Here is a 27255-nt window from a genome sequence, read left to right as displayed (position 1 = left end):
TATGTGTTGGCTGATGACGGACAGACGCCACAAAGACACAAACTATAAAGAGTTGACCCAGCTGAGCTCCACACATTGTGTGCTGGTGTAAAATTGGGTTAGGACAGCCTGCAGGGCCTCGGGGGGGGACAACAACTTCAGAGTGAGAGTATGATAAGAATAACTGTTTGCCACCCACAGCCTCAGAACCCGCACCCATGAGGAGGGAGGAGAGTGATAATGCTGTACGGAGATGCAGGATGCAGAGGAAGCATTGATTCAAATGGGACGGACAAATCATTAAACCCTCACTTTGCATCTGCACCGTGAGAAACTCCTTCCACAATTCACAAGAGATTCATTAATTTCCCACAGAACCGAGGGACCGGTCGATGTCAACGGTCCCGCCGGCCGAGACGTCATCCGCACTTGTCACAGCAGCTGGTTTTTCTAGATGAGGTTTAAAACGTAATTCAGCCTGGTTAATGTGCCAACATCCAGACAACGTTTCTGCAAAGAGACAAACCCCGGAGGAATGTGTGTCTCTGTTTGTTTGACTGAAGCATCACATTGATTCAGAGCACTGACTGAAAATAAAGATGGATGACACGTCTCCACTTCCTCCTGGTGTGATAAAATGAAGCCAAAATATCCAATGGGTGCTTCTATGGTGCTGCCATTATGCACTTTTGGCTTTATTTGGAGCGAGTGTCTACACACGTGGTGTGGAGCCATGCTACCACCAATATATGGGCAGTCTCTCCTTTTCACACCATTTTTATGGCATCAAAGAAATATTTAGCAGAAGGTCAAAGAAAGGAACTCAAGTTTCACCCATGTCCCATCCTTTAACATGGAGGAGGCAGGAGCCAGGTAGCTATTGAGATACTTTGGGTTCACTTTTGGGGAGCTGCCCTGTCGTTCATCCTCATATACAGGCAGTGAAAACAGAAAAGATTTTGTTTATTGTGTAATGCATTTTAATGTTTAAAATTGGTCAGTGATGTAAGACAGGCCTCTGTGTAAAAAATGACAGAGATCACTGACTTACATTAAGTTTTAAAATGTGAAGACATTGGGATCTACAGTCTCCCCAGTTCATCCTGAAACCTCCTCAGAAGTGAACACTATATATCAGCAGCTGTTTTTAATGCATTCAGGATCACTGCCCCCTCCACGTTTTTTATGGGTCACTATAATTGGCCGAGCTGCAGTAATGTGAGAGCGACAGTAAAGACAAGTTTCTGCGCCTCAGAGGACTTCCTCCTGTGTCCTTGAGAGGCATCATGGAGGGTTCTTCCTTCTCCTCCTCCTCTCTTTCTCCCTCTTGTCTTCTCTCCTCCTCCTCCTCCCACCATACCTCAGTGGCCGCAGGAGGGTCTCTCCACGCTCTGATTGGTTTTATTGGCAGCGGTTCAGCTGCGGAGGATGCCGCTGTGGCTTTGCGATGTTGTGCTTGATAAAGATGGATCAGTGCGTCGCATTAGCAGGAGCGGCTCTCTTTTCCATCTCATTAAAAAGACAACTCTTGATGAGAACAGGAGCCTCCCCCCATGTCAGGGAGGAATTATGTTGGGTTATTCATCTGCAAACTGTGGTTTTATACCAAAAGCGCATGAGTCACAGTGCTGCTGCTGCTCCGAATGAATTTCTCTGTCCACGTGTCTCCTTTTCCAGGGATAAGAGTCAGCAAAGTGCAGCAGAGCATTATCTGTCATGTTGAATGAAGGAGACTTCACAGCACTGCTGAAAATTTTTTGGCTGCCATTTAACCGAGATAACAATCAGACCTAAAGAAGTGCTGCAGGATATAGCGCTACTACTACTACTAATATAATAATAACAATAACAATAATAATAATAATGAGTAGTGATGTTGTGTTTGCTTATTCGTAACAAGGAGTAAAGTTGTAGAAGGTTTTCAAATTGACGAGTTAAATAAAAAGAACATAACCCATTTAATGTCTGTCACCAAATCAAATAATCTGCTTTGGTTTTCTTGTATTTTTTGTCAAACTTGAAATAAACTTTTGTAAACTGTTTTATAAATGTTACATCTGAACATTCACACATCTCACAACATCGCTCAGACATGGATATTAGATAGGAAAGAGTCAGTTTGGCAAATATGTCTGGAATACAGACTGTATATAAAGATATCTAGACATCTAGACTCCAAAATATTCTGGAGCTACAGAAAATATTCCATCCAAATCATTTAGTATTGTCACCATAGAGAATTCAACAGACGTATCCACATCAGCCATCTCGCTTGCTCATGAATAGACTTCAGCATTGTTCCTCAGTCATCATATAAAATCTGCTTCACTTTAGATGAAAGCCAGTGATTGGTCTGACTTGTTCAGCAGTTGGCAGAAGTGAAGTGGAAACCTTAGATAAGAGTTGGAGGGGTGCTGGTCTTCTATCAGCTGTGGGTGCAGGCTCAGACTGAGACACTGCACCAAGATTGATGGAGAGACATCCACCACCCACTGAGAAGCAGGGATGAAGAGAGAGATGCAGAGAAAGTTTAGCAACAACAAAAAAATGAGAATACATTTTCTGTTTTGACTGCTTCTATCATCCTGTATTATTTCCAAGCCTTTGCCCTTGTGACCCATGTTTTTCAGCTCGTTGGAGTTTAACTGCTTCAAAATGGTAAAAAACCTCCAGTAGTTTTTCTATCATCAAACTGCCTGAAAGAAGAGAAGCGGAGCCTCCACCGTTGCTGTCAGTGGGTGCTGCTGAGACGCACACCGTCAATAAAAGAGGCTGAGGGAGCTGGCGTGATGAAAAGCATCTACCACCCACCAACACTCAGCAGGATCGCAGCTATTTGAGTGCTCCAATCAGCAGCTATTTAAAGATGGCAGCGTGGAGAACGTGGGTTCGAGACACTCTGCATGGGAGGTTGTCAGAGTAAGACAGTGGAGGCCTTTCGAGGTAAATAAGAAAAGGAGGCGCAACTCTTAACCATGGATTCAAATAGAAATGAACTACACTGTTAAGGAAATCATTCACTGTACAGGAGGAGGCCACTGACATGTTGGGATGGAGGGAAAGATGGTGTTTGAAGCTGTGTTCATTCAAGTGAAACACATGGCTGATCATGAGCAATAATTAAGACTAATCTCCTTCTCGTGAAGTTAAAGTGCATGTGACCATGGCAACCCTCTCTCATCAGGGAGTGGAGGTGAGAGCCCCCCCCCCCCTCCTCCTGGCAGTCATTGTGATTTGTGGAGCAATTACCACGCTAGTGAGCACTTCAGCTAGAAGCGTCGGTGTCCTGTCTAACGCTTGACATCCTCACAGGGTCTGCAAACGCTCAAGGACCTGGAGTCTGGAGTGGGAATTAAAGCGCATGTTATGTTGTCTGCAGGAGCTGGAGATCAAAAGCTGAGAAACAGAATGAAAGAATGCTGAGGTTGAAAAATCCCGCCGTGGTTCAGTGAACGGTGCCCAGGATGGGTGCATCTGAACAAACAGATCTGGGGGCAGGACACCGAGTCCCAGATCCAAAACTGATCTGTGATTTCAGATGATCCTGCAAGAGGACAGATCAGGTGTTCACCTGAGTCACTGGGCTTTATCCCCCGCAGCCTCACCACAGTTTCACTGGTACACTGGATGCTTAAGTGTTGCAGAACATCTTGCTTTTCATTTTGCCGCCCATGTTATCAGGTTAGAGCGGCCACACTGCCTATGTGACACACGTCTCGGGTGCTACTCCTGCGTTTGTGTCGGACTGCTCTTCCAGAGCCAGAGTCTAGTCTGTGTTCTACACCTTCCCTGTGCGGTTCACAGCAAAATAAACACACATAAATATTTGACACTTCCTGCACCCACTTGTTGTGTATTAGAACCATCATCAACATGTCCACTCACTCGCTGTGCATTTTCTGGACAATTTATTGCTTTACTCTTACATGGGATAACCCAGACTATGGCCCTGACAGGAAAAGTTTTGGAAAATGTCCAGAGCAACTGACTTCTTCTCAAATACAGCACCTCTGGAAAATGTTCAACTTGCAGCACATGTCTGAAATCAGCTTAAAAGTCAGAAAGCCAAAAAATTGCAGCAAACAAAGAAGAATGCAGTAAAAGTGAAGCACAAGGGTAAACAGGATGTTAACAGACAAACTGACAGAGGAGACTGAGGAGCCGAGACCTTATAAAGGTGCGGAGATAAATGAACTCAGGTGCAGACAATCATAGGAGCGGGAAAATGAGACAAAGACAGGAAGTAAAGAAAGACACACACACAAGGAAAGAAATTTCAAAGTTAAACAGGAAATAATGACGTCAAAGTGCAAATAACTGAGATATATGTCCAAACACCAAACACAAGGGAAATAAAAAGGCCAAACATAAACAAATATACAAAACCAAAGTCCAAACACAAGAACATTACAAATAAATCCATACAAATCCAAAGACAAATCCAAAGTCTTTCAAAATGATCCACAACAGTCTTTCCAGAAGTTCATGACAGAAGCAGAATCATCATGGAAGGATGTGATATGAGTTGGGGGGAAGTCATCACATTGTGGTGTGGATCTGAATCAAGGGGATCCAGGAATTTACTTTGACTTTTATTTTCTTCACATTGTCATTGATTTCTCAGAAAATAATGAATTGATCATGATGAGAGAGAATCAGGCATCATGCAGAATGAAAATCTGGATTTGGGTAAATGTGGTTTCATAAGGCGACGGTGGAGCCTTGACAAAGGTATATGCTCTCTGAATGTCATTCCAATTTGGAAACAAGAGCACATATGACGTTTTACTGTTGTCAGTCCGTAAAACATCCTGGTGTTGATGACTTCTCAGCTTCAGGACTTTGTTTTTAATATTATGTTCCTGTTTTCTCTTCATTCCAAACCACAATATGCATAAATAAACCGATTAGTCCAATGCACTGCTTTGAGCTCCAGCATTTTGCTTGTTGTGTACTTGGAAGCACTGGATTTGTTCCATTTCACTCTGTGTAATATGAGTGCACAGGTCACTGGGGAATGTTGTGTCTGTATTAGTATGCATTATGTTCAGCAGCTGCCCTGAGCTGACCCACAGGAGGAGTTGTGTGTTGTCGAAAGAGGCATCATGGGTCTTTAACAGCCTCGAGCTAAGCAGCTTTCCCTCCATGTACAAAAAGTGACATCAGCGCCCCCCCCCCCCCCCGTTACGAAGAGCAGAGAGTGAACTGTCCGGAGCAGGACCTGCTAATCTGATGGATCACTAACCCAGATGTCCCAGTGTGGACTGAGACTGCCATCTTGTGGTTAAAGTGTGGATCTCAACCACGATGACACCAAATCAACACAGGAGGTTTAATCCCTCAACAGACGAAGAAGAAGACAGGAAGACAACATTCATCTGAGGTTCCAGCAAAGACACGAGACACAGAGATATGGAGACGAAGACTATTAAGAGACAGATATGTGGAGGAAAAGGCAATAAAGAGACAGATATAGAGACAAACAGAGAAGGGGCACAGAGACAGTGACATGTAGACAAAAAGACTGAGACAGAGAGACACAAATATGGGGACAAAAAGACACAGAGGGTAAACGGACTGCAGCAATTTATAAAGCACTTTCTAGTCTGCTGTACACGTCACAGAATGCACTATGCTTTACACAGATCATATTATTTCATGTACTAAAATAATTGAAAAAAAAAAATACACTCGGTGCAAACACAATACGTCAGTTTAAATGGTACTGCCGCAATGAATTGTGGGACGGTATTATCCCGTTCCCAGTGTATGGACTTTCTGGACCTGAATGTGGATGACCGCGGATTTCTGTCTTGACTCGCATTTCATCTTTGATTCACACATTTTCAAAACGTTCTCGCACAAAAATAGTTTCCCAAAAGAGTGACGTCAGACCCGCGACCAGGAGTGATCTGATAAAACATTAAATACGCAACGTTCGCCTTAAACGACACACAGATCGAAAGCCAACGTACTTCCTGTTTTGCGTGAACGTCCCAGAATGCTTTGCTGCTGTACTCGAGTCAGAAACAGTGGTAAATCAGGATATTAAACATCGATTCTGACAGAACTGCATACTCCAAATGGTACTAGATGTGATGAAGTACAACTGTATTAGCTTTACCATCTCCGTCCCTGAACAACACTCTGACTTATAGACTATTGTCTGAGGTGTGCTATAAATATCACCGAACAATGTTCGTCATGTCGGTTGGTCCGATGGCGGTGAGATTTCAATTGATTGCTACAGTGAGTTACAGAACCTCTACGTTTCTTCTCTCCCCTCCCTCACCGCCGGCCATGACTAGCCTTTTACCCCCCTAGCTCCATGTTTTCAACCTGGAGCAGAGGAGCGTCCACTCAGATAATAAAGCTCCATTCCCTTTGTATGATCTTAGTCTTTCTTGTCATTAACTTTCATCTTTAATGTGAAATATATGGAGGCGTGTAACATTCGCTTGACAAAAACAAGTCTGCTCTGTTTTCTCGAGTTAGATCATTTCTTATAACATTTTCTGTTTTCATGAGAACAAATGCTCTGTTTTTCAGAATTAACAAAATATATTTGTTTTCATAAGAAAAAAAAATCTGTTCTATTTTTCTGTTTTCATGAGAAAAAAATCGTTATCTCGAAGTCATATATATATATACAGCATTAGCATTTGAGAACGATCTAGTTTGCATAAAGTGGTTTAGCCAAACTTAAAAGACAGTAACCCAGCCAGCCAAGTGTAAAGTCCTCCTGATGAAGGCAAGTTTGTTTAATTTTGAGTGTTAAATGCTGAGTTGTGTTGCACAATAGAATTGCTACACAAATCTATATGGGATATAGAATAGTTATTGATACAGCATCTTATCAAAAGATGAATTAAAAACTAAGAATGCACCAACAACACTATATAAGTAGGTGGATCAGGACAGGAATGAGTATTAGAAGAAACAAATTTTCCTTTTTCAAAAATGCCTGGTGTCAGGATGCAAGGCCATTGCCAGGGTCAAAGGTCAAACTAGTTCCATAAATTAAATTAAAGTCCACCAATTACCACAGATAGATAGAGATAGATAGATAGATGGATAGATGGATAGATAGATAGATAGATAGATAGATAGATAGATAGATAGATAGATAGATAGTTGTGCTAATGTTTAAATTGTACCACTCAGAAATATCACCCTTTGGCTCGTCTCTCAGTGTCATTGTCAGGAGCTTTTTTTGTCACTCCTGATGAGCCCCCTTTGCAGGACAAGGACTTTGGTTGCAGTGGTGTTCACCTGATCTTTTTCAATTGGATTGTTCATGTTGAGATTACATGTGACCATGGCTGACGCTGCTGCAGGCTGAGGTGGTTGGTCCTGCAGAGCTTTTGTGAAGATAACTTTTCTCATGATCGGACGTGTCATGGTCCAAATTACTCCCTTTGTGCTCTTTACTGTCACAGAAAGGCATCTTCCACTTGATGGAGGAGGTGCTTCTGGCAGGATGTTCATTGACATGTTTGGGGCGGGTCACAGCAGTAGTGGTGTTCAAATTCCCATCAACATCGACATTTCTGTTCCACCCTGAACTGTCTGAATCTGTGGTCTGAGCAGTTCCTGTGCTCTCCGGCTCCTGTGCTGATCTCTGCGCAGCTGCTCCACTGACAGAAGGTGCCGTATCGTTTTGTTTCATCACAGAATAGCAGGCCCTAACACTGCAAGACAATGAATCCTTTTATCACCCTAGTTTATCATGCATGTGAGATAGGTTAAGATATATTGTCAATGTACTATAGTATAAATGTATCCTGTGCTCCCAGCAACAAAGGTACAAGTGGAGACCTCATGGAGAAAAATAACTTAAATGTTAAAAATGTTGAATCACTTACTAGCCGCTTTGAGAGTTGCGGTTGACCAAGTGGGTCATGCAGGTGAACTGATGCTCCAGCACCTGATTGGGTGTCATCCGCTTGGTGGCATCAAGGTGAAGCATTCCCTTTAGCATGTCCACAAACACCCGCACATCAGTTTTCTCCGCAGTCAGATCTGGTCCTTTACTGTCAAAGGTCCGGATCTAAAACATAAAAGGTCTGAGGCATCTTCACCATCTCTACTGGAGGTTTGTCAGTGTATTGAATACATGACTCAGAAATATGCTCATGTTGAGTAGTCAAAGAGAAGACCTACGTGTAGGAGGCCATCCAGTGAGCTAAGCTTTATACTCCTTGTCTCTTTTGGCTGAATCCCCGTCTGCTTATGGATCTGTTCAGAGGACTGTGATAGATTGGTTACATGTTAGTAATGAGATACATTTGAATTGTTTACTGCATTCTGATACCTTTAGTTTCCAGCAAGTGGTGGTAGATGTGTTGAAACTCTGGAAAAATGTGCTTGTTTTGGACCCATGGTGGAGAACTTTGCGCGGTAGCTGACCCTGAGTGTGTGTTATGAACTTGATCTGAAGATACAACACACTGGGATTAATTTCTATAATATGAACACTTTACATCCTGAATTCTTCAGAGTAAGCCTCAAGTACTAGATTACGTACCATATCATATTCACTTCTACCAGGGTAGAGCCATTTGCCGAGGTACATGCTGGCAGCCATGCAGCCCAGTGACCACATATCTATGGCCTCTGTGAAGGGATACCCCAAAATGATCTCTGGAGAGCTTATGGAGGACGAATATCATTAACCATGAAAATAATTTCAAACATTTGGACATTCTTATTCCTCAGTTAAAACTCCTCTAAAAGACATTGGTGATTTGTGTAAACACTTGAGGAGGAGATGTCTATATTCCAAGAGATCAAATATGGTTCCAGTTACTCACCGGAAAAAACGGCTCTGAATATATGAGCCAGTCCTGGCAGCTAAAATGTTACAGGCCAGGCCAAAGTCGATAATTTTGACTCTGTAGGGCTCCTGTAGATGGTTGACCAGCATCACATTTTCCGGCTTGAGGTCTGCATGTATTATCCCAGCAGCCTTCAAGTGATTAAGAGCAGTGGCAAGCTGAAAAGATATTGAAGACATTCATTTAGACAGTTGTTTCTTTCAGCCGTGCTGAAAGAAAAGCAGTGGGAGATGCTGTACCTGCTGGACAATTGGTCTGATCTCCATCAGAAGGAGAGGTTGGCCATTTTTTTCCGATATGAAATCATACAGACTCTTGTCCAGGTACTCAAACACCAGGCAGACATACTCCTTGTCTATGAAATCATGGTACCATCGGACAAGGTTGCACTTGTCTGGGTCCAGAGATTTCAGGATCTTCAGAGCATCCAGCTAGATATAGATGGTAGACCAGACAGATTTTACATTATTGTTTTATATTGACACATACATCTAGACAGGCCAATATCTTCATGTATTTTTCCAAATATTTATTGTTTCCCAAAAAATATTGATAGAAACTACAAAGATAAATCACAAAAATGGTACTTGATTATTTTTAAACCAGTATCAGCATAAGTGTACCTCTCTGTTTTTGTGATTGCTTTGCTGCTTTATCATCTTTATGGCTACAGTCTTCTTATCCTCCATTCTCAAGCATTTGGCAACTATGCCATAGGCGCCTTGCCCAACAAAGGATTGCACTTCGTAGGTGGAAGATCCAGAAGTGAGCCATCTCGTGACCAGCTGCCCCTTCTTGTCAGGTTCAGTTGAAAAAACCTGTGTAGCCATTGTAAGACAGGAATTGGAGCAAAAAGCGGAGAGAATTTTCTTGGAATTGTCTGTTTTCTCCTCAAAAACATTTCCAGTAGAAAATGTCACTACTCCTACAAAACTACTAAAACCCTGGTCATCAACAATAGTTAGAATTCTACAATTATAGAGTTAGTTTTGAGGATTTAATACATTATAGGATTATATTTCAATATTTCTTTATTGGCTTTGAAGATTTCAGAATTCTAAGAGTGGCTTTGAAGATTTGATAAGTAAAGGTTCTGAAGAAACCTAAAACCTTCTTTGTTCTTTCTCTATTGGCAGTAATGCACCTTTACGTTGGTTGCCAACCGCCAATAAACCTAACTAAGAAGAATAATTTGAACAAGACTTTAACGAGCAATGACATTTGTTTTGAATAAATATTAAAGGTCAAAACAGAAACAATAATCTCTGATAAGCACCGAACCTGTATCTTAACAGCCTTAATTGGTTATCACCTGAAATGTTTCTTTATTATGGCTTTTTTATTACCAATTGAATTACAGAAACTCTAAATTAACATGTGACATCTTACAATGACATCCCAGGCAAAACTTTTTGTCTTGTCTGTTTACATTAACAACTACTGATGACGTGTCAGGTTTTCGCAACAGCTACTGATGATGTAACGGCTTCTTAAAGGGCTGTCCAACACATAGGGGAAGATTTTAACCACTACCCCTTGAGACTCCGTTTCAAGGGGCAAGATAACCCTCGTAAAAAAGGGGAAGGGCCAAGGGGTGAAATGGGATTGGGCCTTACAGACAAAAATATGAGCCGTATGAGTTCAACACTTAAATCATTTGACAAAAGAGACCAAAGCAAGAGGAAGCGTTATGAAGTTTATTAGAAATAACTGTGAGGTTGGAATCATACAAAAGCAGCACTGAATGTGTCTGTTCAGGAAATCTCCAGATATATGCCCCCACCCCACCCACACCCTCATCTATCCCCTGTCCTTCCCAGATGACAACAGTTCCACAGAACCTGAGTTGATGACTTGTTGTTTATGAACCAATAAAACAAATAATGAACTAATATATGTGTGTGTGTGTGTGTGTGTGTGTGTGTGTGTGTGTGTGTGTGTGTGTGTGTGTGTGTGTGTGTGTGTGTGTGTGTGTGTGTGTGTGTGTGGATCTGCGTCCTTTCTCTTTCAGCACAGTCCCAATTTGTATTCCACCATCATGTGAGGATCCCCCATCATTTCACTCTGGGCTGGATCTGAAAGGTGACAGACACACAAACACAGGGTGGTGGTTAGAGTTCACTCTCAGAGACATCACTGCTGTGAGAGACAGAGCAGACAGGATGAGGTTCTGACCATTGAGGATGTCCTCGAAACCGATGGACTCGTCGCTGCCTCGCAGCGTATCTAGAGCCAGGTTTGAGCTCTGTAAGAACGGCAGGCGCTGGATCTGGAAGGAGAGACATGAGGACTTAGGTCCAGGCTTGACGTATAAACACGAAATGTGAAAGAACAGGAAAAGGAGTAAAAAGCAGTACCTGTCTGGCTGCCCTGTACTCCATCTGCAGTTTGAGTGGAGCATGAAGACCCTGGATGTTTCTCAGAGTTGAGAAATTCATCTTGTCCTGGTTCAGCTGGAACTGCACACGACACAAACACTGTCAGCAACAGGAACCTATCCACCCCTCACTAAACCTAAATATCCTTAAATTAGGTTCACTGATGACTGATTGTCATTTCACAAATCTGATGTGTATCTGCTAGTAACCACATAAGTGAATGTACATGTTTTCCTAATATGAATGGGTTTTGCTGGAGTTTACAAACACCTGAGCAGCTTACATATATTACAGAAGCATTTCGCTTGTCATGTAAAGCTTGCATGCAGCTGCTCGACCATGGAAACCCATGTCACTAGGCTTCCGGCCCATAGTTTTTGTGCCAATATAAACACCCGAGGAGGTTTTGGAACTCTGCAGTTTTTGAGTCAGCAGAGTATCGAATTTTGTGAGCTCTTAAGAATGACCCATTCTTTCACAAATGTTGGTAAACGGAGACTGCATGTCTTGGTGCTTGATTTTATACAACTGTGGCAATGGGCATTAGATCAGTACATGTTTGCGTACTCCAATGAGTGGACCAACATTTTCAGCAGAATCAGAGGCAGTTATGGTGCGGGTATTGGCACATCCCTGATTACAGTACTATGAAGACATACGGTATCTGATTTGTCATGCAGCAACATTAATCATATTTGCAATTCAGTTAGGACGGAGCTGCTGGTAGTCTTGTGAATGTTCCATGAAAACAAGCCAATGGTGTTTAATAGACTCTTGAATCAACTGGATGCTGTTCTTACCATTGTAATTACTATTAAACATCTAAAAGGGGTGTTTATGGATGTTCAGGGCATCTGGAGCAGGTAGTAGGTGAGAATGTCACCCACCTCACTGAACTAACAGACATTATTAACATTACGGTCCCAGTTTGTGCATTTAGGCCACAATTAGAGGTCTGATCAAGCAGAATGAGTGAATTTGGTGAACATTTGGCTCATTGATCCACTCCTTTCTCACAGCTCAGAATGACTCACGTTCTTTTCTGACAGCTCCAATGGGTGGCTGGGCAGGAGCTCATTCTTTACACTGGTAAATCTGCTCAGACACAGAATAAAAAGCAGGTGGCATGTAGGTTTAATGTGCTTCAGACAGTTTCTGTGATGATAATCTTAACATTTGGTTGCATTTATGATAATACTCTGTACATGCAAGTGTAAGACATTATTGTTAACACAAAAATATTTATTCCCTTAACATAGCAGCTCTGTTGCATTAGCTTTCACCCAATCCATTTCATTATTCTATGTACAGATCAAACATCACATTTTTTGTGCTTTTCCCTTTTCTAAATAATGATGTCTTGCAATCCTGGATACACATAATGTCTATGACACAAAAATAATAAAACACAAGAAATCTATCAGACAAACACATTAAAAATAAGACTTTACTGATGAGAGACCAAGTAAATGTGGTTATTGGGGAATTGACAAAACAATTATACATTTTAAAAAAAACTAAACAGATGGACAAACTATGACATCAACATACAATATAGCAAAAATCAAGATTTTTAAGCAATCTTTTTAAAATATATCAATAATTATCATAATTAACCCCAAGATATTTCTTATATATATACATATATATATATATATATATACATATATATATATACTGGGATAATAAGTAATGTTTATTGCTCAGACCTATTCTAAAACATACAGACTTACTTTTATAAATCACAAGTATATTAAAAGTATGTGAGTGCACTGAAACACAATGAGATATATTTGACATGTATCCGTGTCAGTTTAACCTGCAGTACAATCAGAAACGTGACTGTGCAGTCTACAGTGTTGAATATGTGAACTTGTTCGTGTCCAGATGAATTCATTCATGTTTAAGACTCACCCGCTCCGCAGAGAGTCCTGGACTCCATACTGTCCCTGTGGACAGAGGCCTGCCACCGGGACACTGTCCTTCAGCTGTGAGCGGAGTCCTCGGGTATTCTGTCAGATACAATCACACACGGACACGATCAGCCACAAACACACACTCACGTTAAACCAACATCACACACACGCACGCCATGAGTCTAACCGACCTCCATCGGAGCGAGCTAGCTAGCATTAGCTGCAGTGACTAATCAAATCCAGCGCTAACATCCTCCGCTAACAGATAAAGACCCGGAGGACTTGAATAAAAACCAACATCCACAGAAAACATCAGCAGTGTGAGCTACACACTGAGGGTGGGCAGAAAAGAACATATGTACAATATATGCAGCATCGTTACCATTGTGATTCTGACTCTTCCACTTTCTGTTCGATCCGCTGCGGTTTCCGGGAGAGTCGCGTTTTCAGTGCGACACTTCCGCTCTCAGCCGGTACCGCTCTTAAGTGCGTGTGTGTGTTTAGAACCGTTTTACTGGGAGATGAGAGGATGACAGATTATTACTATTGAGGAGAATGTTTGTGTAATTGTTCTCAACACAAACTTTCAATTCACCATATCTATACATGGGATAATATTGACTGCTTCTTTATAACTGAGCAATATTACAATTCTTGTATGCGGGGGTATAGCTCAGTGGTAGAGCATTTGACTGCAGATCAAGAGGTCCCCGGTTCAAATCCGGGTGCCCCCTACTTTTGATTTTAATTCCCAACTATTTTACTATCCTTATGCTTTTTTTAGTTATAATACACAAGCTGTGAGTTGTGAGCAGTTTTCAGCCACAGTAAAGAGTCTCAATACTTTTGTCAACAAAACATTTCAGTCTACAACACAATTTATATTGTAATAGTAATACATTTATTTATATTGCACTGCTCACACGATAGTTACTAAGTACCTCACAAATAAATAGACACAGGTAAAAATACATAGATAAAAATTAAGTTATAGAATGATAAATACAGGAATAAAAACACTAAATGTGTAACGAACATTTAAACTTGAACTCCCAACAAACTAGAATAAGGTAAAATCGGGGAATATGGTACAGGAAAAGTATAATTTAAGCTTTGATTCAAAGGAACATTTCAAGTCAGTCTGCTGCACTTGCTCGGGCAGGGCCTCGGAGCACTTGTTTCAAAAGCTCTGTCTTTCTAACTCTTCAACCAAATATCTCGAATAGAATTATTTTTGAAGTTACTGTATAATAAACTACACGAAAAACAAAATCACAGTGTCTGTAAAATAATCACAGATTAATCATTAGTGGATAAAAACTGTAACTTTTATTTAAGATAATATTATTGGGCAACGTAATAGATACTAATGTGTTTAGTTTATGTGCACATAAACTAAACATTGTGCTCTTCATTTGTTTCTGACTGTTTTTTTTTCTCTTCCTGAATAACTTGAGTCAAGGTTTCACTTTCTCCAGTTCCCGCAAAACTGACTTTTTTTCTTCAGGTGTCACTTAGTTTTATTATACTTGAAAAAGATTTTGAACATCAATGAACGTTATTTTAGAGTAAGATAAAATTATTAGTTGTATTTGCACGTCTTTTAATTAAGAACATAAACAGGTTCCCAAAAAGTGATTCAAAAAGTGTAATTAAAGGTGCAGGCACAGCAAACACAGCAGAAATACACATTTAAAAAAGACACAAGGCTGACTTGACACATGTTGATGTCTTTGATGGAATTCCTGTATTTGGCTATGTGCAAGACTTTAAACTGACCCTCAGCAGAACTTTGTGTGCAGCCTGATGTATTATAATCAGTCTGATCTGGTTCCATGTCTCACTCTAGTGACTAATTATAATTATCATATCACATTATTATATGTAAATGAAGCAGATAATGACATTGCACAGATAATAATTTCACAGATTTGTCCTCAGAACTGTTGTCGCACAGTTAGCACATGAGCACTGGATTGTTTATTCCCATCGATGATTTTACTCTCCTCTGTCTAACTTTCATCATCAGACACACCAGCAAACTCATGTGGCTGGAGATCTGTAAAAATGTAGAATATTAAAAAAAAAACAAAGAAGGAGAAGTTTAAACAAAAGAAAATGAGATGTAAACAAAGGCACAAGGATTTTCACAGTAGTTGAGATACACACTAATGCCTTGTTAGTTTTAATCCAAACAGCAGCCTGTGGAACAGCACGTACAACACAGCAAAAAGCAAGTGACAGGTATTATTCACACCTGTGGCAATAGCAACAAGCTGTCAAAACTGCAGACTGTAAGAATTGTGTGGAATACAGAAATAGTCTAACCTTTGCTCGGCTCAGACGAGTGACTGCAAGCCAAACGTCTCCACTCCTTCATATACCTACACAAACAATGACAAAATGTCAGAATGAAGGATGGATGCGGAGAAGAATTAACCATTCAGCACAAATACAGCATGTCTGACCCAGTTTAACAAAGTTTTGGGGAATCTGAACCTCAGATGCCTGTGACAGTGAGCAGGGAGTCTTACTCCTCAAAGCTGAGAGTGGTGGTCCAGGACAGGAGCTCATCCAACTCCCACTCCTCCACATCATTGTCCCCCTTCTCTTCAGTGGTCTCCATTGCTTCCTGGGCTGAGTTCCCTACCCGGGTCACCATGTGTTCATGCACTGGAAGGGTCCGACCATGGTTATACCTGTGTGTATGGGAGAGAGCTAATTTATTCTCAGTTCAGCACAATGGTACAATTTATACCACCGAACCTTTGTGACGCCACCAAGGGCATCCAGGGATATAACACATGGAAATGAATACCGGGTGTATTTTCTGAGAAAATGTACCAAAAGATTATTGTTGTTAAATGAAGAGAGTAGAACCATGTGGTGGCATCAATGTTCCCAGTTACAGGTGCACAGATTACAGAATGTAAGACAATTCATCGTGTGAGAGAAAGAACTACATTACCTGCCACAACTGCAGCTTAAACAATGAGCTAATATGAGCCACCACAACTCACATTTGCCTCAGCCATTCAATTTTCCTCCTTTTCCTCCACCTTTCCACATCCTGCTGCCGCTGCAACCTGGAAAAGTGAAAGTCCATCTTTTTGTTTGTTCCGAACTCCATGGGCTCAGCGATGGGAAGCACCTGTCAGAGAAAGGACGCAGCCTAAGAACACAGACTTTATAACACCATGCTCTTATTGGCAACAGTCTGATCTGATCCTGTCCTGGATTAAATCACCAGCTTCATAAGACATGTTCATTACACTGCTTGGTATGATCAGCTATTACTTAATAACTGTTGTAGCTGTTTGATTTAAAAGGTTTACCGTCTTGCAGAACACCCTCCAGCTGTTGTTTTCTATACGCTGATACCACCCTGACCGTTCCTCCTGCATCGGAGGCCAGCCGATGTTGCTCTGCCGGGCCTCAAGCTTCTTAAGGCCCAGCTGAGTGTAGTTCTTTGGGCTGTTGGCACAGACATCTGCGATGGGCCGGTGGGTGAAGATCTTGTAGTAGATGCTGGGAGGAAAGGTGATCTGAAGACAAGATACGAGATGTATATGTCTTTGCAAGATGTTTATGTCTTTGCCATCACATTCTCATAGCTGCAGAAGAATTCAACACACTTACCCCACCAAGACGAAATCTGATGAACACCCCAGCAGCAGCATCCAGCAGCTCCGCCTGCGACAGGAAAGTCTCACCTCACTATTTATTCTACTTCCTCTTTTTATTTAAAAGCATTGTTGGTTACCTCTCGTGGATTGACAGTTTTCAGGATGGACTGTGGATCCCGCTGGTTGCAACCGTTGATCAGCTGTTTGAAATACCTGAAGACTTCTCTGTGCTACATGTGGGAGAGGAAGAGTCTTATAAGGTGCAGGCCTGTGTCTCTAGAACAGTTTGTCCATAGCAGCAGCAGATCACCCACCACATATCTTCTCCAGGCCTTCTGAATTATTCTGGATGCTATGCCTCTCAGCGGCTCCTGCTGGGGCTCCTCAGGGCCCCCTTCCTGGAAGCTGGAAGATGAGGAGAAGAAAAAGAGGAGGCGTAAAACATTGCCTTCTTTTAATTTTCAAATTCTGAAGAGCATTTTTTGTGAGAAGCCTTGTTTTATGATGTAGAATTTAACTGAATTTACTGTAAGACTATATTTGGTATAATTTTGAGCTAAGGACTTTACCTTATTGAAGTATTTTAATTTTCTGCCGCTTTATACTTGTCATACTTTGTACTGTGCTGCATTTATTGAACAGTCACAGTTAATATCTGATTTACTGAGGAAGGGTTTACATTTATTTTATTCATTTTCACCTGAATATAAAGTTGTTAAAAGTGGCTTCCTTGACTTGTCAGACTCAGAAGAGATGTCTGAGTCTGATTGATGGACAAGTTTATATTATTTGAATGTGCACACAGTGCTCAGCACTATAATATAACATGAAAAATTACATTGTTCATAATGACCATTTCAATTATTGTACTTTGTCAGGGAGTTAAATGCTGAGGAGCAGCAAAGAAAAAACAACATGATTTGTTGAATTTGAACCTGGCCCATGATGTGACATTTATAATGGGAATATATACATATACAGAAAATAATAATGATAAGAATTATAATAATAAACTTTATTTTTATAGCACCCTTAATAACAGAGTTTACAAATTGCTTTGGCAGCAAAGCAAAAGGCAAATACCAGAGAAATAAATAAATTGGCAGGAAGCAATCCGACAGGAAGGCCAGACATCAACAATGAGTCAAGGAACAATAAATTAATAAATGAAATAAAAGGTGATAAGAAAATGATAAAAAGACGATAAAAAACAGACATCACATGAAAGTAAGTCAATGAAAATGGGTTTTAAGAAGTGATTTAAAAGAAGTCACAGACTCTCCCTGTGATGTCGCTTGGAGCCAGGCCCCGGTGTGCTTTAAAGGTGATCAGCAAAAATCAATTCTAAAACGGACAGGGAGCCACGGGAGAGAAGCAAGGATGGGGGTGATGTGATGTTGTCTGTTAAAACCAGTGAGAAGCTGCTGCGTTCTGAACTAGTTGAGGGAGTTACACAAAACACCAGTAAATACCAAAAGCCAATTGCACAAACTTACACTAATCTCACTTCTGACAGAACAGGAGTTAATACATAACAAAAAGAAAAGAACACATTACCTCATGGCTTTTTATTTCCTCTTTCAATGATTCAATATACCAACTCAGCAGGTGACACATTAGGTTACCTAGCAACTAGCCACAATAAAACACGATGCCTTCCAAATAAAACCTTTATCATCAGAGACGTTCAAGATTATCAAAGAAAACTTTATGGTCCCAGAGACGCACTCAAAAAACACGGTCTATAGATGTCGAGATATTTGAGCACAAACTTGTTCATGAAGGCAGCGTAGCTCTCCGACCTCAGGAAACTGGAATATCATACAGCAGGTGTGCTTTTATTCTGAAGGTGGAGTGACTTCAATTGAAAATTATTCATCCTTCACTCAACGGAGAAAACAAACAAAACAAACAAAGATTATGCTTTTAAAAAAATCTAATGATACAAAGAGGGTTAGAAACTGTAAGATCTTTAACAGTGACCAGATCGGCACATAGACTCATACCAGTTTTAACAGGTACAGAGTATTTCTTCTACTGCACATGTCCACAGTCTGATGGCTCCTGGAATAAAACATCTCTGTCTGTTTTACAGCAGTTGAACTGAACCTCAGTCCTGTTGCCCTAAATTTAAAGGTGAACAGAACTGTTCTGCCTCTCGGCCATTGGATGGCACTGTTTACCAAGCAGCTCTATCTGCTTTCCATCACTCAAACAATTTACAGTAACAATGAGTGTATCCACGTGCACCACACACACACACACACACACACACACACACACACACACACACACACACACACACACACACACACACACACACACACACACACAGAGTCTATCTTCTCAGTACATTCTATGGTAAAACATGGAAGCAGAGTCTCAAGGTCGTGTGATCTCTATCTGGTATAGAACAAAAACACAAGAGTTGCTGTTGTGGTTAAAATAACTTTAAACTGTGTGTCTGTATACTGCTGAAAGTGTTAAAGGCTTAAACGACTCTACAGTCTGAACATACAACTTTGGTTGTTTGTCTCTGTATGTTGGCCCTGTGATTCACTGGTGACCTGTTCAGGTTGAAAGGATAAGCAGTATAGATAATGAATGGATGATGGATGGATAATCTAAGCTGATTGGTTGCCACGGTGCTTTAAAGGAAATACATTTCACAGGTAAAACACAGCTAGGGTTGGTTCAGGCCAAAGTCCAGTTTCTTTTTACAAAACCAAACAACTGAATCAGTCCAGTTACATTGGAATCCAGTCACAGTCAGACAATGAGGGAGACATTTATATTTTATATGTTGTGAAGGTAAAACAAAGCGGAAGACAAGACCTAAAAGATGAATGATGATTACAATGAGGGCATGAGAGAGAGAGAGAGAGAGAGAGAGAGACAGAGGAGTCAGTCTAAATAAAATATGTAATAAAAATACACCAGTCTAACCTGTTCAGGTGAAATATACAAACAGAGTTGTTTTTCATATGTACAAATTGTTGCTTTCTTTACCCAAGAATGGGTCCTTTATATTTAAATACTTAATATTTACATTCGGGAGAGGGTACTGTACGGAGGATATATATGGTTTGCAGATAACATAGGTTCCTGTTTGGTTCAGAACCAGGGAACTTACTGATATGAATATAGACAGAATGTCCATTATGCAAATGTCAGCCATGTATTTTCCTCACCAGAGCCTGAGGGCATGTAGAAGAACTCAATTCATGTTATTCAAAGCAGAGGACTCCCTCATATTTCAGACAGTTTGTTTTCTTGGGCCAGTGGTGGTGGGGGGTAGGGGGGTTTTGGTTGCTCTATCTTTTTGACTCCTAACAAGGAGAGGTTGTTATATGAACTTTGTTCCCATCCTCAGAACATGCAGAGACAAATATTTTAACAACTCATACTCCAACTAAATATTTCCCCCCTGGTGTAACACAGAAATGTATGATGCTGGGGAGAAAAGTCAGAGCCACATGCCCAACATTTCTAAACGAGGGATCTCGATCAGTTTTGTGTTAAAATGAAGTTGAAAAACCGCACAGCTCTGATCTGTTGGCTTAGTATTTCAATTAATTTGGAGTTTGGCTGCCAAGTCAACAGAAGGCCTGGTCACAAACATCTAGTACAGACAGAGCGGAGAGTGGTTTGTACCTGAAAGAAAATAACTTTTGTATTTAATATTGTATACATTAAATTGTTATTAATTGTGTTAGTATAACGTTAATTTGAGCAAAGTCAATTCATCCATCCCTTCACCCACCCACTCACCAAACCATCCTTCCATTCATCCATCTTTACCCACCCACCCATCCATCTTGACTGCACATTATGATATGTGTCTTTCTATATGACACAAATGGCATATCCATACCATTACCACCAGTATTCTCATTTTAAGGAAGTGCCAGAGTCAGAATCTATGTGTCTGTGAGTGATTCTTCTCCTCCCTCCTCATTAGCCTCTTTCTGTTGCTGTGTGGTTTCCTCCTTTGCCCACATAATGATTATTCCTGGACCCGGCAGAGTCATGATGATTTTCTCTCTAACATGGAACCAATCAACTGTCATCAGCATGGAAGCTACACCATTACTTTATGGAGTTCAAGCAATCAAAGAAAGGTCTGAAAGGCTCTGTCATCCCACAGTGATATTGCCGCTTGTGAGGTTGGCAGAGAAAAAACAAGCAGAGGAAAAATTACAAGGTCAAAGTACGACAACCATCCACTTGAGCCTTCATTGAGGACATGAGCATAACACTGAGGTCAGTGGTGGCGTCCTGGCCTCAGCTGCAAAAACAAGACCATGAACGGGTGAATTGCTCTGGATGAATAGTTCAGGGAGGAGGAGGCTGAGAGGGAGAGCAGAGAAGGAGGTGTTTTCTTTTCGAGATGGCTTCAGTGCTAAGAGAGGGGACACATTTCTGGATGGAAGAACATGGCAAGATGAAGGCTCAGAGGACCAATTAAAAATGGCCAAATCAATGTGTGACAAACCAGCTGAGCACTGACCTGCAGCAAATGCAAACCGATTCTCAGAGGACGGTCAGTTGGCTGCAGGAGAAGGTCACAGAGAAGGACATATGATCATATAAGGTGAAAAGAAGAGCAGCATCAAAGCAGCATCGTAGAGGAGGAGGCTGCAGGTTGGATGGAATGACAAAACGAAGGAGAAAAAAATAAGTGTGTCAGGCTGCAGGGTCTCGTGCTCAGTTTGGACAGGAGAAGATAATGGAGGGGAAAAAGCTGCCACAGCAACCCCCCACCCCCTCATTTGAATTTATTTCCACCCTTGCGATGTTAAAATATGGATCCTGCATCTGTTTACACAAGGTGGAAATGTGATACATATGACAGGTTCGTTGAGTTGTGACACCCCTCAAGGGATTATCATGATTGAGTGAAAGTGCTGGCACAGAAATAGTCACCTCCTTTCTGGTGAATGTTGTAAAAGACGGCAAACAGTGATTGGTCGGAGAGGAACGTGTGGTATGTCAAGACTCTCTGTGATGACTGTAATCTGCAAAGCGCTGTGGGTGTAGCATCTTTCCAAGTGCATCAGGTGTTTTCTCTCTGTTTTATCTCCGTCAGTGATCTAACCTTTTCCCTTCTTCATTCTCTCTACCTGCTGTATCTCATCCTCATCCTTCTGCCTGTTTGCTCTCTGCCGGGCCGTTATCTGCCTTCTTTGCCCTTATCCAGCTCTCCGTCTGTCTGCCTGGTAACCCAGTCATTCTTCTTTCTTCCCAGCCGTGTTTCCATGTGCAGACGCTTCTGAGTAAAACGTCAACTGAATAAAAGATCAAACATTGTTCTGAACTGAATAGTAATGTCAGCCTAAACTGACTCATTTGTTTTGAGCACTCCTTTTTTCCACTCATTAATTAATGCAGGACATTTGGGGCATTCACACGGTGTCATTGGCAGAACAAGGAATACAGAGCTCTGTCACAATTTTCCAGCTGGTTAATTAGCTCTAATCTTGTTGTTAGGACGTAGATACTGATTACAGTAGCTTTTGTTGTTGTGGAAGTTTGTAACCGAGTGAAACCAGAGCCAAACAAACTGTGTACCGCTCCTTTACGATGGGTTGGGCAGTATCAATGTTAATGTCTGGTTTTATAAGCAGCTGTAGTTTGTTGACATGTTTGTGGTTCTTCACCAACAGAGAGAAATAGTCACTGTCACAGTACAATATCCCAATCTCCAATACAGTAAAAACTACACTACCCTTTACTCCTAATACTTTCTGCCTAACACATACTGCCTCTTTTGTTTTAGTTCATCTACCGGGAAGATAAGGGTACATTCAAACTGAATACAGATTAAATTCTTTCCTTGTTATTTGCACAAATGTGATCTCTGGAGTGTTTTTCTACTTGTTGTTTATTCAGCCCAAACAGCCAAAGCACAGACTGCCCAGGTATTAATTATCTTTAGGAAATGCTAAATTCAAGACAATGCTTTACCAACTACAGTGATGCTCAGCAGAGTGTTAACCTCCCAACACTCTTATGTAACCACATTTAAATTCACTGCACAAAATTGCACACATTCATAGATCAATCCCCTCAACAAGCCTGATTTGACTCCAATGTGAAGCTGTTGTCGACGAGTTCCAATATTTGTGGTTTTTGGGTTAAATCTCTTCTTGTGCTTGTTTGCATTGTCCTGTGTCGAAGGTCACGAAGGTGCCTCTGCTTTTCAGGAGGATTGATTGTCGCTGCAAAACAGGCTCCACAGAGAACAAACGCTTTAGGAGGAGACGTTAATAAGAGAGTGAGGCACGAATCCAGCGCACTGTTCCTGCTTTGTTTGTAAAGAGATGTAATAACTATAAAGCTATTTGAAGAAGCTTGTGATGATGATAACAAGTGTTGTTGGTTTTAAATTGAGCCTGCTGCCTGTTTGTCTCCTTATTCATTTGGCAGAAGCCTGACAGTTCTCAAAGCTTCATTAGACAAAGCTCCTTGTTTTCCACCACAGTGTAATTATATGTAAACAACTATCCCCTGCTCAGCAAAGTATCCTGTAAGGGTCTTCATTACCACTTCCTTAATAATTTTCAGACATGACCTATGGGTCAAATCCATAGAATTGGCTTCAGAATTCACCCAGAGTTTGCCTTTCAAACGTGCACAACACGCGGGATGTTCTCTGCACAGACACGTTCAGAACAGCATCATATCATATGCATTATTCAGGTGACAGGTGGCACAGCCAGGTGCAGCAGACAGAGGCAGGAAGTGACTCATTAACCCGAGGTGAAACGATTTTCTTTACATCACTCCGACACCATCGTCAGCTCTTATCACCACAAACTCTCTTGACATCTGAATCCAGCAAGGGACCCCCTGCTGTGTTCACATCAACACATCAACTTCTCCTGGATTTCTATGGACGTTATACTTGGAGGTCAGGCAGATAAAGTCAGCAGAAACTATGGTGAGTCTCACTCGGACATTTGCGTCCACACATACATCTCCTCCCGAGAAAATACAGAGGAACAGTGCATGTCTGAAAGCAGTCCATGATGGTTGCAATAGTATCTTATATACTGATTTTTATAGAATAGAAACTGCTTGTATACAATTATTTATTTGGTGCATAGACTGTTTATAAAGATGCCATTTTCTTCTTGTCGTACAAAAATAAATACAGGGGCCAGAGTCTGGTTCAGAGTTGCAGTTTCCTAGGTCCCGCTGATACATATGTCCAATCGCAGATCAGTCTTAGCTGTCAATCATAACGTCTCATCCTGTTTTTATAGCATCAAATAACTTATTAAAACGAAACTTAGCGGGGAAATGATCTGACCTTTGCATGTTAATATTATAAACAGCTGTATAAACCTAAGTATAATGCCGTCCAGTACAACTGCACTGTATTTGACAGATAACATTGACAATTCTGCTGACAATCACTCAGTTGCTCACACAGGAAGCAGCTGATGATGAACGCCAACATAACCTCTCCGACCCTGCTCATAAATGACTTAGCACCAGTTAAAAGCTTCCTCTTCCTTCATATAGAGGACGTGGTTCGGTGTGTGAACTGTGCTCAGACTAAACTGAAGCATTAACATGTCAGCAACACCTGGTGCTTTACTAACATGTGTTCCTGTTTCCTTTAATATTAGCCTCCCGCCGCTCACACTCATCGTTTCTTCCTCTCTCTGCTAGACTGGGCAGCTCTTTGGGAAGTCGTGGACAGACTCAAAATCCATTACCGGACTTTGCAAAGAGCGCTGCCCTGCAAGTGTCTGCCATGAGTCACTGTCCTTCAGAAACTTCCTCTGTATCTGTTAGCAGTGACGGCAAAGAGAAAATGGATATTAGCAAGGTACTACTTAAAGATTGTGCAAGTGGTAATTTACCAGCATTGTGCACAAGAATCTATTTACTCTCTACTCATGTCTTTTGTTTGGCTGATTGCATTTGATGAAAAATCATTCTTGTTGATTGATGAACATCCTGATGAGTCTATAAGCTTTGTCAATTAGCACTGTCGGCAACTGATAGAATCAGAGTCTCCGTTCAGAGCTTAACATAGAGCGGCCCCACAGGAAGTAAATGCTGAAGTTAAAATAGCACGAGGCAACAGACTTTTTCAAACCTCATGGACAAATCTAAACGAGAGTGTTCACCTAAAACAATGGAGCAGTCCATGAGTCAGCCTGCTAAATATAATGAGAAAATATATCTGGATACAATCTGGGTGTGTTTGTGTGTGGAGTCATTTTCTCAAGAGTAAAGGTCAGTGGATAAAAGCTGCAGAAAGGGGAAACACCTGTTCTCTCTCAACTCTCACACACACAGACATTTCACTAAAAAACAAAAAATGTCGACCTTATCACATCGCCTCGGGAAAACTTTCTGTGTATGGTGCCAAACCATCCAAACAGTGCTGAGATATTTCAGACTGGACCAAAGTTGCGGACCGACAAACTGTCAAACTCAGCTTTGTCAGTTTTCACCCCTTTTAATAAAAAATTTAATTAATGAGTGTCAAACCCAGAATAACTGCATCGGACGAATTGGAAAAAAACTGTCACAAAAAAGTCAGCCAAGCTTCTTTGTCCTTCTGTTCATTAATGACACTCTCCAGCTGTTTCACACTGAGGACACAGTGGCACTGTGTTAATCCAAGGGAATCAAGGCTCCAATCTCAATACACGCGATTAAGGTTTAGGTCAAATATTTGTGCACTCGAACAAGTAAATCCATTCCTAGCTCCAGTGTTGTTCTGCAGCTGATGATGCTGTGATCGGACAGTAGAGATAATAAACACGCTGTTATCGTTCATCCTAAATAAATAAATCCTCAGCCAGACACTTTCTTTCAAAGCGTCTTCACCCTCAACCTGCTCTTTGCTCTGTTGACTGTTTGATTGATGGACATTGTACAAACCGAACACAACAAACCATAGATTGTATATAAAGATGGATGACATGACAGTCATATATCCCCACCTCTTCCATGTTACCTGATGGGTCATGGCTCAAACTAAAAAGTCAAAGTACACATCAAACAATTTGTTGTCAAAGAGGGATTCTGTCTATATCTTATATTAGTACATGGCTCAAGATGTACCCTGCGTGCATGTCACCCAATGCCCACTGGGATTGGCTCCAACCCTCCCTGCGGCCCAGAGTACATGGAGAAAACCCATGCAGACACAGGGAGAACATAAAAACTCCACACAGAAAGATTCAAATCACAAACCCTCTTGCTGTGAGGCGACACATCGTCGCTGTATCACCGCAAAGAAATAACTGAGTAGTTCAAAGTGTTACTTCCAGTGTACTGTAGTCATGCCAGGCATTAAAATCCTGTTGGGAATAGAAAAGAAAGGACAATGCTTCAAACTACTAATTAGCTCCTGATAGATCTTTGTGTATCTTCATCTGTTTGCCTTTTTCTAGGAAATCAAACTCTTTCCTTCATATCGGGCAGTGTGTTCGAATTAGCTGCAGATGAAAGAGAGAATCACCAAAGGTCCTCAATGGCAAAATTTACATTTCCAATCAGAAGTACAAGAAAGTGATGTGTGGAGAGCTCCTTATTATCACTGTAAAGCTCTGCCCATAGAAACCCCAAGCAATAAGCTCCTTTCATCAGAGAGTAAAGGCTGAAGTGTGATGAGGGAGGCTCAGCCAATTGACTTGTTGGAATAAGTTTCTCTGAAGCCTCACATTGGATTTGACCCTGTGATGTTAATCTTGGAAACCATTAGTGTGTAACCTCAGGCCTCTCACAGTATCATGTTGGTGTCATTAGACTCCATTGGACGTCTCATCATTATTCTCTGACAGTATTGAGTCCACATATTAAGTTAATATTAAAAACCTGGACTAATATCAAAACATTTTTGGAGTCTGAGCATCAGTGTGAAATAATACGCACATTTTTTTAAATAATAGCAGTTGATACTGAACTGATATGGCCAGTATCAACATATTTAACAGTATTTCTTTATTACTTTAATATCAAGTTGACTTGACATTTCCATCAAAACACATTAGTTGCTGCAGTAATAACAGCATGAGAGTTAGGATAGGATTGACTTAAATTTAAGAGATGAGAACACATCAAGACATTACACTCTATTACATGTAATCAGTATCTGGACTAGCCACCAAAAAACTCCATCCATTCATCCCTCTCCCCAGCTATGCTTTCTAGCTCCTCCTGTGGAATACTAAGGCGTTCCAAGGTGGACCAGAAACCTGAAGAAACACAACACAGTAGAAACTCTACCTCCACTGGCATTTCAGTGATGTAATTGCAGAACGACGCACACACACCTACGCACAACTATGAATGCTCACAATGGCATAGGCTATGAGCGACGCAGAACCATGAATCGGCCTTTAGTGGTGTTTTGAGGCTGTGGGGGGCCCAGAGGCATAATTTCTAAATGTATTAGGTTTTCCAGTCCCTATCAAACTTTTAATACCCAGGTGCTGGTACAAGATTGGAGAGAAGGGCACATGCATAACCAATAGGAGCATCTCCTATT

At 41.1% G+C, this 27255-nt stretch overlaps 3 protein-coding genes and 1 non-coding gene across 5 annotated transcripts; 1 reads left to right on the top strand and 3 right to left on the bottom strand.

Annotated features, from left to right (window-relative positions):
- Positions 1-6711: 6711 nt before the first annotated feature.
- LOC109629640 (homeodomain-interacting protein kinase 1-like) lies at positions 6712-9816 on the bottom strand. Of its 2 annotated transcripts, none has more exons than XM_020087409.2 (8): positions 9440-9816; positions 9056-9247; positions 8793-8974; positions 8507-8630; positions 8294-8413; positions 8143-8217; positions 7845-8029; positions 6712-7670 (listed from the first exon to the last, which is right to left on the bottom strand). In XM_020087409.2, exons 1-8 carry the CDS (start codon positions 9644-9646, stop codon positions 7286-7288), a joined length of 1470 nt encoding a protein of 489 aa, XP_019942968.2. In that variant the 5' UTR covers positions 9647-9816; the 3' UTR covers positions 6712-7285. The 2 variants fall into 2 exon arrangements, with proteins under 2 accessions (XP_019942968.2, XP_019942967.2); XM_020087408.2 differs by having other exon boundaries at positions 8143-8229; positions 9440-9815.
- A 676-nt stretch (positions 9817-10492) lies between these two features.
- On the bottom strand, positions 10493-13645 carry pomp (proteasome maturation protein). The gene is made up of 6 exons (XM_069512880.1): positions 13493-13645; positions 13109-13206; positions 12229-12289; positions 11174-11275; positions 10992-11085; positions 10493-10891 (listed from the first exon to the last, which is right to left on the bottom strand). The coding sequence occupies exons 1-6, from the start codon at positions 13493-13495 to the stop codon at positions 10824-10826; spliced, it is 426 nt and encodes a 141-aa protein (XP_069368981.1). The 5' UTR covers positions 13496-13645; the 3' UTR covers positions 10493-10823.
- Positions 13646-13772: 127 nt separating this feature from the next.
- On the top strand, positions 13773-13844 carry trnac-gca (transfer RNA cysteine (anticodon GCA)). Its single transcript has one exon. It is a non-coding gene; the product is annotated as a tRNA-Cys (tRNA).
- LOC109629528 (protein MFI-like) lies at positions 13780-18298 on the bottom strand. The gene is made up of 9 exons (XM_069513106.1): positions 18294-18298; positions 17051-17141; positions 16874-16966; positions 16750-16803; positions 16446-16655; positions 16131-16261; positions 15645-15809; positions 15439-15494; positions 13780-15169 (listed from the first exon to the last, which is right to left on the bottom strand). Exons 1-9 carry the CDS (start codon positions 18296-18298, stop codon positions 15123-15125), a joined length of 852 nt encoding a protein of 283 aa, XP_069369207.1. The 3' UTR covers positions 13780-15122.
- Positions 18299-27255: the final 8957 nt, after the last annotated feature.

Source organism: Paralichthys olivaceus, chromosome 17, assembly GCF_024713975.1.
Source record: "Paralichthys olivaceus isolate ysfri-2021 chromosome 17, ASM2471397v2, whole genome shotgun sequence".
NCBI classification, from domain to species: domain Eukaryota; kingdom Metazoa; phylum Chordata; class Actinopteri; order Pleuronectiformes; family Paralichthyidae; genus Paralichthys; species Paralichthys olivaceus.
This window is presented reverse-complemented; position numbering and strand designations above follow the sequence as displayed.